Source organism: Indicator indicator (genome assembly GCF_027791375.1).
Source record: "Indicator indicator isolate 239-I01 chromosome W unlocalized genomic scaffold, UM_Iind_1.1 iindW_random_scaffold_91, whole genome shotgun sequence".
Taxonomy (NCBI): domain Eukaryota; kingdom Metazoa; phylum Chordata; class Aves; order Piciformes; family Indicatoridae; genus Indicator; species Indicator indicator.
The window spans coordinates 1-17,122 of NW_026539071.1; the positions used below are offsets into that span (position 1 = coordinate 1).

The 17,122-nt window shown below is 46.1% G+C and overlaps 1 protein-coding gene across 1 annotated transcript in view; it reads left to right on the forward strand.

Moving 5' to 3' along the window:
- Positions 1-4,836: 4,836 nt before the first annotated feature.
- The window catches only part of LOC128979911 (chromodomain-helicase-DNA-binding protein 1-like), a 130,389-nt gene continuing 118,103 nt past the window's right edge, over positions 4,837-17,122 (forward strand). The window contains 1 exon segment of the mRNA XM_054398306.1: positions 4,837-5,063. Within this exon segment, the coding sequence (XP_054254281.1) occupies positions 4,837-5,063 (227 nt within the window).

Sequence of the window (17,122 nt, forward strand, 5' to 3'; positions counted from 1 at the left end):
AAGCCCGTGTCTTGACTTTGGTCAATCTCCTACAGTGACCGATGGTCCAAGTACAAGTATGGTGAAGTGTGGCAGATTGATTACATCACTCTACCTCGTTCTCGATCTGGTAAACAATATGTGCTGACTATGGTAGAGGCAAGCACTGGATGGTTGGAAACTTATCCAGTTCCTCATGCAACTGCACGTAACACCATTCTTGGTCTGGAAAGACAAATCCTGTGGAGACACAGTACTCCAGAGTGAATCGAGTCAGACAACGGAACTCACTTCAAAAGCAGTCTTGTAAAAAAATGAGCCAAGAAGCACAGCATTGAGCGGATATTCCACATTCCCTACTATGCACCAGCTTCAGGAAAGATCGAACGTTACAGCGGTTTGCTGAAAACCACTCTGAAAGCCATGGGGGGTGGAACTTTGAAAAACTGGGAGAAACATTTAGCACAAGCAACCTGGCTGGTAAATAGTAGAGGTTCAGTAAATAGAGCTGGACCTGCACAATCAAATTTGTTAGTGTGGCAGTTTAGGCTGGGTGTCCCCTGCCACTGCCACATGAGATACACCTCTGGTGTCCTGGGTGCCCACCCACAGGGGTGGACACAGGAAACGACGTATTTCTACCCATAAATCCTGCACCCTATAAGGCCATCTGCAAAGTCATTCTCTTCCTCTTTCTTCCCTCTCTGCTCCCACGGGAGATGTCCTCTCTTATTGGGTAATGCCGGGGGAGTATCCTCAAGGCCTCTTAGGCCTGTCTAGGCCTAATGCCAGGAGGAGAATGGAGGGGGGGGGCAGTCTCAGACCTGGCCAGCCTGAGACTTGCCTAGCAGCGGGAGGGGGAAGAAAGAGCCCTGGGGGGTTTGGGTTTACCCTCAGGTGGGAAGAAGGGAAGGATTGGGAAGCTTTGGGAATTCTGTGAGGGGTTCTGTACGCTTTGGGATACTCTTTGTCACTATGCTTTGTAGCTTGTAGTTCTCTGTAGCTTCACCAATTGCTTTTCCATTTAAACTTTCCATCACTCTCCAATCCGTTTGTGTGAGTCTCATTCTTTTGTCCCTTTTGGGGCAAGAGACGATCTGTCTGGCCCCAAACCAGCACAGTTAGGAAAGGTAGAAGGTGATAAATTTCCTGTAATTTGGGAAAAGAATCTGTTAGGGAAAACTGTTTGGGTATTTTCTCCTTCAGGAGAGGCCAAACCTGTCCAAGGGGTGGTTTCTGCTCAAGGTCCTGGTCACACTTATTGGGTACTGCAAGAGAATGGTGAAATTCAATGTATTCCACAAAGAAATCTAACTTTAGCTGAGAGTTTAAATTCAAAGTGTATAGTACAGGTACAACATCATGCCCAAACAAAAGAAGACTCAACAAGGAATCTACGGTGCACAAACCCTGAGAGCCCTGAGTTACCTGAGAGTCCCTGTCCTTCGTCTCATCTGCGAAGAGACAAACTGTTTTCTTATTTCCTGGTTTTTGAACTTCTAAATCATCTACATCTGAGATAGTCGGAACAGAAGATAAACGGAAGATATGGACTTTATTTATTCATTATTGTAGATATTGTTTTAGATTAGATGGATATTATTAGCAACCAATGGAATTGTTCAGAAAGGGTGGATCGTGGTAATTTTAGGCTGTACCTTTAAAATTTTCCACAGATCTTGAACAGAAAGTGGTAAAATGTAAATAAATTACTGTTGGGTGTAAAAAGGAAAATAATGATAAGTTCTAAACAATTCCACTGGATAGATAATAAACATAAGGCAGGTAATGTAAGCTTTCTCTTTCGGTTTCCTTGCTCTGGGAGACACTAACTTGCTTCTGGCTGGCTTTGCTGACCTTGGCTGTGTTCTTTGTTTTGGCTGAGTATCCTAACAAAATAACTCTCTGCTCTTTTCTCTTGTCCCTTTGTGTAGGACATAATTTAGGGACCAGAACCCCAGACACTGCTTTACTGATAGAAGGAGATGCTTTAATCCTGGTGGGTCGTAAACCTTGGGAACAGAATGCAGCTGTGTAGAAAGAAAAAACACAGATAGGTGACTCCTAACAGTCACTGTAACCTAAGGGAGTTATGCAGGGACCTGGTAACAGGAACTCGGTAAATGTTGTAACATAGAAGATGCAGAGTTATAGAATCCTTTATCTCTTGCCTGACGTTTGTTTAAGCCTTGGAAAAATATATGCATTCGCGTGATACTTTATCTCTGTAGCAAATAATGAGTTTACAACTGTCACCTGGACATACTAATGACCAATTACAAGTTGCCTTCTGATATTATGTTAACCTATATAAAGGAAAAGCTGTATACAATAAACTGACACCTTGCTTGCATCAAGCTTTGTCCCGTCTCAGTCACGGTACCTTTGTGTCCAGGGGGGTAACGAGTAGGGCAGGGAGTGGGAAGCTATTAGCAGCTCCCCTGGTTTTTGGCCAGGGGAGTTCCTGTGCTGTTTGTAAATTGTAAATACCTGTAAATATTGTAAATACTGTATATTTTGTACATATTAATTGCATTTCATTGTAGATTGTAGTTTTTCTTGTAAATACAGCTTCATTTGCTAGCAATTGGGCTGGTCTGGCAATTGAATGTTGGGGGGAATTTTCAACCCACCACATTTACATTTGACAACCTCACCTGCAATCATTGCCAATGCTAGTGGCATGGATTTTGGGCATGTGAGCATCTATATGACAGACCTTTAAAAAAATGTTTTCTATCTGGGCAATGATATCTTGCCCATATGGGTTTACCTCTGAGTGAGATTGAGGTATTTTCCTATGATGCTTGAGATATGGACTAGTGGAAGTGCCTCATCTAGCCTCTGATGCTTCAGTCCACAATGGAGATGGAGTTGCTGTGTGTAACAGTTAATCCCAACACCTGATGGGTTGATGGAACAGCTGAAGGAGGGAGCAGCAAGTGCCTTGGCTGCTCAGCTTTGCTCACCCTCAGATGCTGGCTCCTGGCCAACACAACTCTTCCAATATGAACTGATTTGACAGCTACTGTAGCCACCTTGCTCTGGTATACTCATGCAGTAGCTCTCTTCTTTTGAGCCTTTCCTTCCTTCATGACCAAACTGTGTTTTGATTTTAATCTCATCTTCGTTTAGTCTTACAGGGTGCTGAAGAAAATTCCGAGTCTGGTATCACATCTTGGTTAGTAATGACCCCATAATCCTCCCTAGTATGATGGAGTGTAATTTCATATGTGGGAATCCAAAGAGGAGAAAACAGGCAAATCACTTCCTCTTCTCAACACATTTGGCTGTGTAAATTGTGTTGCTCAGAGCAGAATCTTTCACTCAGCAGTCACTACTTTCTTTTGCCACTCTGGGAACACAAAGACCCCAGTAGTAAGAGGATTTACATGACTGATTTTTTTTTTTCTGAACAGGAGCCACCTTAAACAAACAGCTTTCTCATTAATCACTTCAAAACAACTCAAGTTAGACAACAAGAGGAAGAAAGTGCTCTGTCTTCAGCTGGGGGATGATTTCCTCATGGAGGCAAGTGTCCTCTGTGCAGTTGCCTGCCAAGCCCTTCTAAATATGCTCTAATGCCACTTGTAACAGCAGAGGGAGACTAAGAAATGCATATGTGTTTGCTAGGAAGCTCTGATTTTAGACAGGTAAAAGCTGAAAGAAAAAACCTCACACTATACTGAACAGTAACATGTGGCCTAGACTAGGTTCCCCACCACGCTGCGCGGGTCATGGGCACCTATGGTCAGGCTGGGCCACGCCCTGCCCCATCACACGGGAACTGCATCGGGCACGAGGAGCGGCACCGAGTACAGCGCTTCTTCGCTGCTGGGGTGGGCGGGCGAATGCCTGCTGCCCTCAACTCTGGCAGTATTCGGCGCAACAACAAGGTCGCTTTGGCTCTGCCGCCCTCTCCAAGCGGCCCTTCCTGCCGTCATAGCTCGGCAGCGCAGTCTCCTCCCGGCTGTTGCTCCTCCCCGCTCTGTCCCGGGGCGCACGACTGACATCACGCCCTGGCTTTCCATCTAAGGGAGAAGGATGTTGAGCGGGGTGGCAGCATGATGACGGTGGTTGGGAGGAGGAGACTGAGCAGAGCGGCTTCATGATGGCGGTGGTCAGAAGGGCTTAGAAACGGCAACGAAACAACACAGCACTTACTCCCCAGGCTTCTCCCTGCCCGGTTCAAGGCTCCATTGTTCAAGCCAGTAGGGGCTGCAAGCGAGCCTGCTACGTGGGGGCTGTAAGGAGCCGGCGGCCCAGGCCCTGTGGCGGTCACAGGAGCAGCCTCCGACCCTGGGTTGTAGCACAGATCTCTTCGTGGTGTGTAGCGCCGTCTCGGACCAGGGCAGCCCTAGGGAGGCCTGGCCGGGTGCACGCGCACAGGTAGGTAGAGGCCCGCCGTGGCTTCTTTCCTTTTCCTTTTCCCTCGTCGTGCGATGGCTGTCGCTTTCGAAGATGGATGAGAAGGCAACTGGTGTTGAGAAGAAGGGGTTGGATGCCCAGCGCGGGGCTGAGCTCCTGAGCCCGCTCGCTGTTTTCCGGAGATGGAGGGAGGAAGCGGTGAGAGCTGAGGCTGGCAGCTGGGGTTAAGTCTCTTTCGCTGGCTCTTGAGGGGGGGGGAGGGGGGGGGAGCCTGTGATTAACCGGCTGGGAGGCAGAAGTATGGCCTTCGCTCTTCCCTGGCCATGAAGGGGCACTGGGAGAAGCGAGCACGGAGGACCACGGCCGCGTTGGCCAGGAACGGCGCCTACGCGGGTCGCGCCACCAGCAGAGGGCCGTCTCCGGGGACGGGAGGTGGGGAGGCAGCCTTGTCCTGGCTTCTCCCCGGGAGCGCCTTGGATACGGTCGATCATGGGAGGCCGCGAGAGCGCGGTGCAGATGGTCGGGGAGGATCGCCGCGGAGCAGGGAGCGGGCCACTAAAGACGTTTCCTGGAGCCCAGGGAACGCCGGTCCCAGAGGCGGCAGAGTGTTCAAGCGGAGCTTGGCCTCGTTTGGGCAGTAGCGGTCGGTCCGCGAAAAACCGCCAAGCTGCTCGGCTCGCCGCCGCAGGAGACCCAACCTCGCTTTGCGGTCTTTGGTGTTAGAGGGCTCTTTCCTATCACTTTTCTTCTGTCATCGTCTTTGTTTGCTGGCTGGAGTGGCTCTGGTGTCGGAGATAGTGCCTGAGTGCGGGACTTTTTTCATCCCGGAACGAGGCGGCCTCCATCATGAGCTGTAGATCGAGCTGTATTAGAGGAGAGCAACCTGCAGACGAGCCCCTAATCGCTTTCACACTACTAAATGTGAGAGGCACTGCTTTTTAGTTGATTATCAGTGAGTTCATACTTGCACGCCATTTAAAGTGAGCCTAAACTTTTCCTAGGGGCATCTGACACGGTAGTAATCTGATTGAAGATGTTCACATATATGAAAATAGCAATCACTCCATCTGTGGGATCTTGTTAAGTTAATGTGATAGAGCTATTATGTGACAGTCTTTATTTTCCTGCTTCTACCTACAACTGGATGTGAACATTGTGTCTATCTGGAAATGCTTCTGATATGTTTTGTGCATGAAATAATTTTGCTAATCAGATCTTAGGGCATTAATATCCATAATTTATATTTGTGTGTTTGAGGACGAAGTTTTCCTTTAAAAGTTAGATCTGCTTGTTCTTAAGACAGTACTATGGCATGCCAGAAGCTATTTTTCAGATAAAAAGGTGTCAAATATGATAGATGCTCCCTTTCAGTGTTGTTGTGACAGGATAGGTTATTTGCAATATCTTTCAGTTGTAACCATCGAATATTTCAAGTTATGTCAACATTTTCCTTTACTACTTTAGGTAATTTGGGAAAAATCTTCAATACTTGCAGAGAACCGTTGAGTAAACAAGTCACCTGAAAAACAGTACCAAGAAGTGCGTTCTTGACATCTACCTTCTAATCTGACTGGATTTCTATTTATTTTTTTAAACTTCTTAGTATTTACAAATGAATGGGCACAGTGATGAAGACACTGTAAGAAACAGTAGTGGAGAGTCAAGGTAAGCACTTTAAGTCCTTGGCTATTTATTCTCCTGTATTTTGTTTATTAGAATTGGTTTATGTTTTAACTGTGCCAAAGCTTCCTGGTGAGTAAGTAGACCATTGTTTAGGAGGACTGGCAATGCTTTTTTACAAATGCTTAATTTGCTTGTTAGAATCAGTTAGCTTCATTTAATAATTGTAACAATTGTGTATATACCTTGCATAATACAATTTTAATGCTATTTAAGATCTATTAGCATCCATTACTCTTTTAACTCTTCAGATATCTTTGGAGGAAAAAGCTGAAACAGATTACTTAGAAATATTAAAGAAAAACTCGTGTGTATGAAGTGCAGGGCACGCATGCATAATATGTACTGTATAAACTCTGAAATAGATTATCTCTAAAGTTGGAACAGTGGACTGTTAATTCTAGTGAGGCTTCCTCTTTTTGTTGAGATGTCTAAGCAGTATAATGGAAAGCGTTAAATTCATGTTTGTTTACCAAAGTTTAAGTACAGTTTTCCCAACTGTTTTCTTAAATAAAAATAACAACCCACCCCTCTAATGCTGATTACTGGTGTTCTAGAATGTGTAGAGAGTTCAATTTGTTGGAAAAAACTGGTTAAAAATTCTCTGCTGCAAGATGAGGATAACAGTGAACTTGTAGGGATGGAATTAATTTCTTATTCTAGAACAGTACTAAGTTCAACAAGTATCTACTGCACTAGGAAGTTAATATTTCTAAAACTGGGAATATGATGAATACTGCAGATTTAAGAAGGAAAGTCAAACTTACAAATAGGTGTGGTTGTGTTCATGCTGTCAGTCTACCTGTCTGTCTCTTTCTGATCACTGCCTGTTGAACCTGTTAGTTGATTGTCACTCAGAGGTCATAAAGAAAATTGAGTTCTGTGGGCTTTATGAAAACATCCAGTTGGATAGAGGGGATAGATTTAAATTATTGCCCCAAGTAAAGAAATCCAAGAACAACATAATGGCCAACTGATCATTCAGCACATGCTGGCTGTTAATCTTGCATGTAACATAGTGAGTAATGGGATGGCAAAAAAGGGAGAAGAGAGAAGTGTTTAGGTGGTGTTAGGTGCAAATCTCCAGGAAACCTATGAACAGTAAAACTAAAGAAACTTTAACAACTTTTGTGGGTTCTTTTTTTTTTATGTCAAGCTTCCATGTTATACCTACAAATACTGTGAATAATTTGTAAGCATTTTTTTGTTGTTAGATTTCTGCTTCTAGTTAGCAAACAAATTTTGGATTATTTCTAGTGAATGGCAACATATTCCTGATTACTTATATTTAAAAATAATAGTACAATAAAAACCCTCAACAAAAATCAAACTTGCCCAAGAAACAACCAAACCCAAAACAAGACTCATCAGTTGAGTAGAGGAACAAAATAAAACACTGTGAACAAAGCTATTGTCCTGAACTTTTAGAAGGTTATAAATAATACTTCCAATACACATTAACTTGGTCAGGGACAACTCTGATGACTTTAGTTGAAATGAACCATCTAGCTAAAGATAATGTAAGAATAATACTATGTATCAAACTATGACCACTTGTAAATGCCAGTATATCAAAGTTATTCAAAAGCTGTAGCAATTCTCATAAGGCTAAACCACCAAAATATAAAAATTTTTATTATTAGTAAATATCAGGAAGATGCATCCTATCTGATTAATCTGATCTCCTTCTACAATAAGGTAGAGGGTGAGGGAAGGGCTGCAGACAGTCTACCTGGACTTTAGTAAAGCCTTTGACACTGTTTCCCACAGCATTCTCCTTCAGAAACTCATGGCACAAGGCTTGGATCAGTGCCTTCCGCACTGGATAGAAAACTGGCTGATGGCCGGATCCAAAGCATGGTGGTGAATGGAGTGAAATCTGGCTGGTGCCCAGTCACTAGTGGTGTCCCCCAGGGTTTAGTACTAGGGCCTGTCCTCTTTAATATCTTTATCAATGATCTGGGTGAGGGGATTGAGTGCATCCGCAGTAAGTTTGCAGATGACACCAAGCTGTGTGGCTGTGTCCATCTGCCAGAGCATAGGGAAGCTTTACAGCAGGATCTGGACAGGTTAGACCCATGGGCCAAGGCTAATTGTATGAAGTTCAACAAGTGCCAGGTCCTGCATCTGGGTCACAACAACCCAATGGTAAGCTACAGATTTGGGGAGGTGTGGTTGGAAAGCTGCAACTTGAAGAGGGACCTGGGGGTATTGTTTGATAGTCAACTGAACATGAGTCAGTGGTGCCCAGGTGGCCAAGAAGGCAAATGGCATCCTGGCTTGTATTGGAAACACAGTTGCCATCAGGGACAGGGAGGTGATCATCCCCCTGTGCTCAGCACTGGTGAGGCCACACCTCGAGTGTTGTGTTCAGTTCTGGGCCTCTCACTATAGGAAGGACATTGAGGTACTGGAGCATGTCCAGAGAAGGGCAATGAGGCTGGAGAAGGGCCTGGAGCACATGGCCTATGAGGAGTGTCTGAGGGAGCTGGGGTTGTTCAGTCTGGAGAAGAGGAGACTGAGGAGAGACCTCATTGTTCTCTACAACTACCTGAATGGAAGTTGAAGCTAGGAGGGGGCAGCCTCTTCTCTTTGATGACAAGTGACAGGAGTAGAGGAAATGGTTTCAGGCTGTGCCAGGGGAGGTTTAGGCTGGATGTTAGGAAATATTTCTTCACTGAAAGATTTATCAAATACTGGAATGGTCTGGCCAGGGTGGTGGTGGTGGTATCACCGTCCCTGGGGGTGTTCAATTGGCATGTGGACCTGATGCTTGAGGACATGGTTTATTGTTGACCCTTCAGTGCTGGGTCGAGGGTTGGACTGTAGGATCTTTGCAGTCACTTCCAACCAGATATATTCTGTGAAATAAAACATGATAGCTCCCTGTGAACTGCGAATTTGTTCTGCTTCTAAAATATACTGCTGAGCAAGATTTAAAACTTAAAAAAAAATGTAAATGTGAAACTTTTTCCCCTGAGCTTGTATCAGTCGTTAACCCTGTAGCCTAATTCACCTGTATGTATGCTTGCCATATGCTATCAGGAAACTCTGGTTTTTTTAAATGAAGGATGAAGGCTTCCATTATTAAGCTATTGAGCTGGCTGAGGTTGTTGATCTACCACTCCATCATTTTCAAATGATCATGGAAAAGAGGAGAGGGGGCTGAGGACTGGAGGAAAGCCAATGTCACTCCACCCTTCAAAAAGGGCAAGAAAGACGGCTCGGGAAATTACAGACCAGTCAGTGTCACCTCCATCCCAGTATGTTATCTTCAGACAGAAAAGAAGAAGCCGACAGAAGCTGAGCAAGCCGAGAACCAAGACTGCCCAACTCCCCAACCTTGTTTTCAGTAATAGTTCTTAAACATTTCTATCTCTCCAATGGAAGTGTTTAGAATAATCATTATTTTGCTTTTTTACACCCAATAGTGATTTATTTACGTTCTTTCACTTTCTCTGCTTGAACTTTGTGAAGAAAAATTAAAAAGACAGTCTTAAAATCATCACAGCCTTTAGCCCAGTGGGGAAGGGACTAGCCTGAATCTCAGCAGTCCAAGTGTCTGCTGTAGACATAAAGCAGCAGATCAAGCCACAACCTTGTGTGTACCAGCTTGTACAAGCAGGAACAGTGCCCAGCCGCATCCCGCGTGACCCTGCTCTGTTCGCGGGAGAGAAAGAGGAGCCGCCTGAGTGGCCGCTCTGTAGCCCTGTATATGCCAGGGAAATTCAGGAGCAGTGTCCGTGCCTGTGGTTCAAAGTTGGGGCTACCTGTGAGAGAGAGAGTCCCGCCAGCTCCTTTGAGCCAAGCAAGGGGATGCCGCCACCGCCGCTTCGCACAGCCATACCCCAACCCAGAGCTGCTCCCGCCAGCCCCGGCCGACTCACCGAGCTAGGGCTGACCCTGGCCCCACCTGCTGCAGTGCAGGATCCTAGATGTCTGAGCCTGCCTACAGGGAATTGTCGCCCCACCCCACTGGGCCAACCCCGTCAGGGCTGCTTCCCAGGGAGCCAGCACCAGCCCTGCAAGCTTGAGCCTCTGGCAGGGAGCAGCCCACTGCAGCCACGCCATGGGACCACCCGAGCCCTCTAAGGGAACCTGCTGACCAGCTAGCCTAAGTCTTGCCCCTCCCGCAGCTGCGGGAGGAGAAGGTTGCCCCCACTGTCACCGCCCGGAGGGAAGCCCCCCCAGTGGGCCCACCAGCTTTTGCAGCCTCAGCCCTGGGAGCCCTCCCCCGGAACGGACCAGCCCAAGAGCCAGCCCCGAGCATGCAGGCAGCAGCTTGCTTTGCTACAAACGAGACACAGTGTATCTTTCACGTATGCAGCACCCACTAACAGTCAGTTCAAAGCCTCCTGCGCCCAGCCGTGTGACGTTTCTAGCTTAAGCCTTGGATACATTATAACTTCTCTGTATATAGTTAAATCCCATCTTGTGGAGTCACCATCTGGTGGACAAGCAGTGGAATTGCAACTTTGTTCCTTTAATTGAAATTAATTCTGTAAATATTCTAATTGGGTTCAAATTGTATATACAAAGCCAGTTATGGATATATCTCACAATTGTGCACTAGAATCTGTATATAGAATAGTGATTAATTGGTTATTAACAATTTTTAATAATTAATTCAAAATTAATTTTCATGTTTCATAATTAATAACCTCTTCATCACAGGGTCAATACTGGGTCCAGTCTTGTTCAACATCTTCATCATCAACCTGTATGAGAGGATAGAGTATACCCTCAGCAAGTTTGCTGATGATACCAAACTGGGAGAATTGGCTGACTGTAGCAAGGAAGGATTAATTGGAATTTGATTAGAAGTACCCAGCTGCCAAGGGCTGCCTGGGAATAATTGACGTTTGTGCCCAGCTGCCCGGGGGTGTCTGGGAACGCTTGGTGTTTGACCAGAAGCTCCCAGGTGCACAATAAGAGTAACGGATAATATGTTTCTGTAGGTTTCCTCTGTTTATGAAACTAAGCGGGGATAGGAATGTATTGAATGTGTTTACATCCTGAGCTGACCGCAAAAGACCTTTAAGCTCTTGTTTGACCGCTAATGGACCTGAGGGAGATGAAGATGAGGAAGGCTATTGCTGGGCAGGGGGCGTGCAACCCCCTGAGCGGGCCGTGCACATGAGCAGTAGGGTGAGAAGTTACATAACACGATTGCGAAACATGGGAGGGGCTTTGGCTCCAAGACCCAGCCTCCCGTGATGTCCTGGCCCGACCTCACGGGACGCGGGACCTTTAAAAAACCTGAAGATTGCTACTGGGTGTGCTGCCGTTTTCTTCAATCCAACAAGACAAAATTTGGTCTCGTGGGGACACCTGCCTGGATGGGAGACGGTCAGCTTTGCCATTTCACGATCTTCGGTACCGCCATGTTTCTTACAGGGTGTTTAGGATAAGTTAGCTGTGCTTTGCTTGAGATCTGGCTCTGGTTTTGGGTTTACTGGGTAGCTTGCGGGGTTATGCCTTGCTTTACTTGGGATTGGGCTCTGCTTTTGGGTTTTGTGGGTAACTTACGGGGTTGTGCCTTGCTTTCAGGTTTCGTGCCTTGCAGTGCTCTGGCGCAGCCTCGTCCGCCTTTATAATAAGTAAAGATGCACCTATTGGCACCTGTGGCACATAATTAATTAATTCCTCATCGATGTTGAATTGCTGGAGCATGTCCAGAGAAGGGCAATGAGGCTGGTGAGAGGCCTTGAGCACAGGCCCTATGAGGAGAGGCTGAGGGAGCTGGGACTGTTTAGCCTGGAGAAGAGGAGGCTCAGGGGTGACCTCATTGCTGTCTACAACTACCTGAAGGGAGGTTGTAGCCAGGAGGGGGTTGGTCTCTTCTCCCAGGCAACCATCACCAGAACAAGAGAACACAGTCTCAAGCTGCGCCAGGGGAGGTTTAGGCTGGAGGTGAGGAGAAAGTTCTTCACAGAGAGAGTGGTTGGCCATTGGAATGGGCTGCCCAGGGAGGTGGTGGAGTCACCATCCCTGGAGGTGTTCAAGAGGGGATTGGACGTGGCACTTGGTGCCATGGTTTAGATAGTCATGAGGTTTAGGGTGACAGGTTGGACTCGATGATCTTTGAGGTCTCTTCCAGCCTTCTTGATTCTGTGATTCTATGAAAAGCGCTCACTGGAACACCAGCACAGCAGACTGCTATGTGGTCATTCAGTGATATATGGACAGGCTGGAGAGCTGGGTGAAGTGGAACCTAATGAGTTTCAACAAGGATAATTGTAGATTCCTGCACCTGGGGACGAACAACATCGTGCACCAGTACAAATTAGGGGTTGACCTGCTGGAAAGCATCTCCATGGAGAAGGACCTTGGAGTCCTGGTGGACAGCAAGTTATCCATGGGATAGCAAAGTGCCTATACCGCCAGGAAGGTTAATGATTTCCTGGGGTGCATTAAGAAGAGTGTGTCCAGCAGGTCTAGAGAGGTTCTCCTCCCCCTCTACTCTGCCCTAGTGAGACCACATCTGGAGTATTGTGTCCAGTTCTTGGTTCCCCAGTTCAAGAAGGACAGGGAAATACTAGAGAGAGTCCATCTACGAGGATGATAAAGGGACTGGCACATCTGTCTGATGAGGAAAGGCTGAGAGATCTGGGGCTGTTTTGTCTGGAGTTGAGAAGACTGAGTGGGGCATGAAGTCTCCTGTAGCTGGAGTAGGAAGGCTTCATTGGTGGGCTCCCCTTGATCAGGTGGCCTGTAGTAGATGTCAACCACAAGGTTCCCTTTGTTGCCTTTGTCTCTAATTCTTATCCATGAGCTTTCAACCTGTTCATGGCAGTTCTTCAGGGACAGTTCTTCACACACTATCCATTTCCTGACATAGAGGGCAATGCCTCCACCCCTCCTTCCTTGCCTGTCCCTTCTGAATAGTCTGTAGCCATCGATAGCTGTCTCGTTAATTTAACCCCAAATTAATACAAATAGCCCCACTCCACTCAGGGTTCATCCCATCATGTCTCAGTGATGGCTATCAGGTCCTAGTTTTCTAGCTTGTGATGGTTTGAAACTGTCTTTTTAATTTTTCCTTGCAAAGTTCAGAACAGAGAAAGTGAAAGAATGTAAATAAGTCACTATTGGGTGTAAGAAAGCAAAATAACGATTGTTCTAAACACTTCCATTGGATAGATAGAAATGTTTAAGAACTATTACCCAAAACAAAGTAGGCATTCGGCACATTCTGCGTTCGGCAGTGGGGGGCAGTTGCTGGGCTGTCTGGCTGCTGTTTCTTCTTCTCTTCTGGCTGAAGATAACACACTGACCTTGGCAGCTAAGTTAACAACTTTCTGCTTAACTAACTCTGCTTCTCTGTCCAGGGGGGTCTGGGGGGGAAGCTCCTGGGAGAGGGAGGCCCCTTTGGGAGGGTCCCCTTGGGGGGAAGCAAAGGGAGATCGATTGTGCTTTTTCTGTTGATTGTATATATTTGTGAATGTTGTGAATTTTGTATATTTGTACATATTCATTGCATTTCATTGTAGATTTTAGACTCTGCTTGTAAATACAGCTTTTCATTTGCTTCCAGACTGAGCTAGCCTGGTTATTGTTGGTGGGGGGGGAATTTCAGCTCACACCGACACACTTTTTATTTTTGGCGCCCAACGTGGGGCTCGATTGCTTGTGATTTATTTCTGCTCAGATTAGGAAGCAAAATGAAGCTGTTTTGGATTTTGAGTAATTTTATTTCCTCTGTTATCAGTGTGATTGTCTACAGATGGGCTGTTTCCTGCATGATAGACAAGATTGTGAGATATGTGGCATATAAGTCGTTTCTTTGGGTTAAGAACAAGTTACTGAATGTTGGTGAATTCTGTTATGGTCTTATTGGGCTAAGAAGCTATGGTAACTCAACTATGGATCTGCTAGCAGACACATATGAGTTTGTTACTCCTCTTACAACTACAGAGGGTCTTTGTAACCAGTGGTACCCTAGATATCTTGTACTAGCCTTAATCTTAAATTTGTTGCTTCTTGGAATAATCATATGGCTACTGATAGCACTGTGTCAAGAAAGACATAAGGCTACTTGCTCTTCCAACTCTGCTGTGAATGTGAAAACCAAGCCAGTAAATTTGGTGGCCACTATCACCAGAAAGCGTAAAGGAGCTGCAGGAGGAGATGCAGATGCTGCAGGAGATGGTGCAGATGGAGATGAGGGTCCTTCTACTCAGGGTCCCTCTGTTAAGAAAGATCCTTCTGATGAGGAAGAGAGGGTTAGCCTTAAAACTCTGGTAGACCTCTTGAGACCCCACATGGATGATGGAGATGTAGGTCAGGATGTAGACCCTAGTAGATTAGCAACTGCTGGTAGTGCCTCTGAACTCAAAGAAATTCAACGGAGGATTAAAATAGGATTATGGGGACAGCGACCTCAGGATGATGATGATGATGATGATGATGAGGATGACATACAGTCAGCTAATGCACCCAGACAGGAAATTAGACATGTGAGGAAGGATTACATCAGAGGAGATAATGAGCCAGTCCTGTCTTGGCTAGCCAGGTGTTTTGATATGGGAGCCCCAGCATTGGTGGTAGGTGACAAGTCGGCCTCTCAGTTGGGGATGCTCTCAAAGGATACAGGCATAGACAGGCACCTAGGCAAGTGCATTGGTAAAGTTTCTCTGTGGGCACGCCTCCTACTGGCAGTCTCGCTGAGGTACCCCAGCAGAGATGATTTACCATGGAACCCTAAGCCTTGGACCACAATAGCTGAGGGAATCAAGCGTCTGAGAGAGTTTGCTGTGAGAGAAGTAATGTATGGAGATCATAAGACTCTGAATCCTGATGAAATTCCTGTTGGAACAGGCCTTGCCAAAAAGCTCATTAAGCTTGCTCCTCCTAATTATGCTACTATTCTGGCAAGCAGGATTGTGGCAAGAAATTATGGTGGAGCACCTCCTACTGTTGGCCATTTCACTGACCAAATGAGGCAGTTGGAGGATAGTCTTGCACGTACTTCTTTGGTTTCAGCCATTGAAACTCTGTCTGGAAAGATGGAGAATTGCATGAAAGAGCTGAAGGAGGAACTTAAAACCTCCATATCCAACTTGATGAAGGGGGATGATTCTAATTCCTCTTCCTCCAGATGGATACAAGTTTCAGCTGTCAGAAACAGACGTGCTCCAAGGAGGCCATTCCAAAACAGGTCAAACCAAAACAGACAGCAGAAGCAATCACGTGGCAGTATCTGGATAACTCTGCGTGATCAGTTTGGTGAGAACATGAACAGATGGGATGGTCAACCAACTTCTGATCTTTTCAAGAGGTTACGGGAGCTGCAGAGGGGCAGATCCCGAGGTAGCAATACCAGGAGGGTAGCTGTCGCTTCCTCAGTTTCCCAGAACAACTCTGATAGCTCCAACAGTGATCCTAATTCTGGTGCTGGACGTTGTGCCAGCTGTACATGTGGATGTAATCCCCACCATTAGGGTTGCCCTGCCTTCCGCCAGGGGGAGGTAAGGGATAATGGAGATAACAGAATCTATTGCGATGTGTACATCCAGTGGCCTGGCACTTCAAAATTTCAGAAGTACAGGGCCTTGGTTGACACAGGAGCTCAGTGCACCATAATACCATCAAATTATCAAGGGGGAGAATCTATAACTATTCAGGGAGTCACTGGTGGATCTCAAGAGTTGTTTAAGATAGAGGTTGATATAAGTTTAACTGGGAAGCAGTGGAAGAAACATACTATTGTAACAGGTCCTAATGCACCTTGTATTTTGGGAATTGATTTTCTGAGAGAAGGGCGTTTTAAAGACCCTAAGGGTTACAAATGGGCTTTTGGAATAGCAACTGTAGAAATTGATGGAGGGAAATTGAAGTTGTCCATTAGACCTGAGCTTTCAGATGAATCTGCAGTTGTGGGACAACATGAGATAGAGGATGTAAAGCTGCCGGTTGCTTCTCAAACTGTGCATCACAGACAATACAGAACCAACCGTGACTCTTTGGTGCCCATTCAAAACTTGATTCGTCAGTTGGAGAGTCAGAAGGTCATCAGCAAAACTCATTCGCCTTTCAACAGTCCAATCTGGCCTGTGAGAAAGCAGAATGGAGAGTGGCGTCTGACAGTTGATTTCCGTGCCTTGAATGAAGTAACTCCACCCATGAGTGCAGCTGTACCAGACATGATGGAACTCCAATATGAGCTGGAATCCAAGCAGGCCAAATGGTATGCTACCATAGACATTGCTAATGCTTTCTTCTCTATTCCCATAGCAGAGGAATGCAGGCCTCAGTTTGCTTTCACCTGGAGAGGCATTGAGTACACATTCAATCGTTTGCCCCAGGGGTGGATTCACAGTTCAACCATCTGCCATGCAGTGATCCATGATGCTTTGGAGAAAGGTGGAGCTCCAGAACACATTCAGTTCATCGATGACATCATCGTCTGGGGTGAGACTGCTGAAGAAGTCTTCGAGAAAGGTAACAAAATCCTTGACATTCTCTTGCAAGCCGGTTTCGCTATCAAGCGAGACAAGGTGAAAGGACCTGCCAGAGAAATCCAGTTTCTGGGAGTGCGGTGGCAAGACGGTCGCCGTCACATCCCAATGGATGTGATAAACAGAGTCTCCACCATGGCAAATCCCATCAACAAGAAAGAAACTCTGCGTTTCTTAGGCATAGTGGGATTTTGGAGACTGCACATTCCTGGATACAGTCAGATTGTGAAACCTCTATATGATGTGACTCGAAAGAGAAACAGTTTCCAATGGGGTCCTGAGCAACAAGCAGCCTTTGACCAGATCAAGCGAGAGGTAGTCCAAGCGATGGGTCTGGGACCTGTCCGAACTGGTCCAGACATTAAGAACATTCTGTACACGGCCGCCAGTGACAATGGTCCAACCTGGTGCTTATGGCAAAGAGCTCCAGGGGAGACACGAGGACGTCCTCTTGGTTTCTGGGGTCGTGGCTACAGAGGCTCAGAGGCAAACTACACTCCAACAGAGAAAGAGATTTTAGCTGCTTATGAAGGAGTGAAAGCTGCTTCTGAAGTGATTGGAACTGAGTCACAACTTCTTCTAGCTCCTAGATTGCCAGTTCTGAATTGGATGTTCAAAGGCAAAGGTTCTTCACC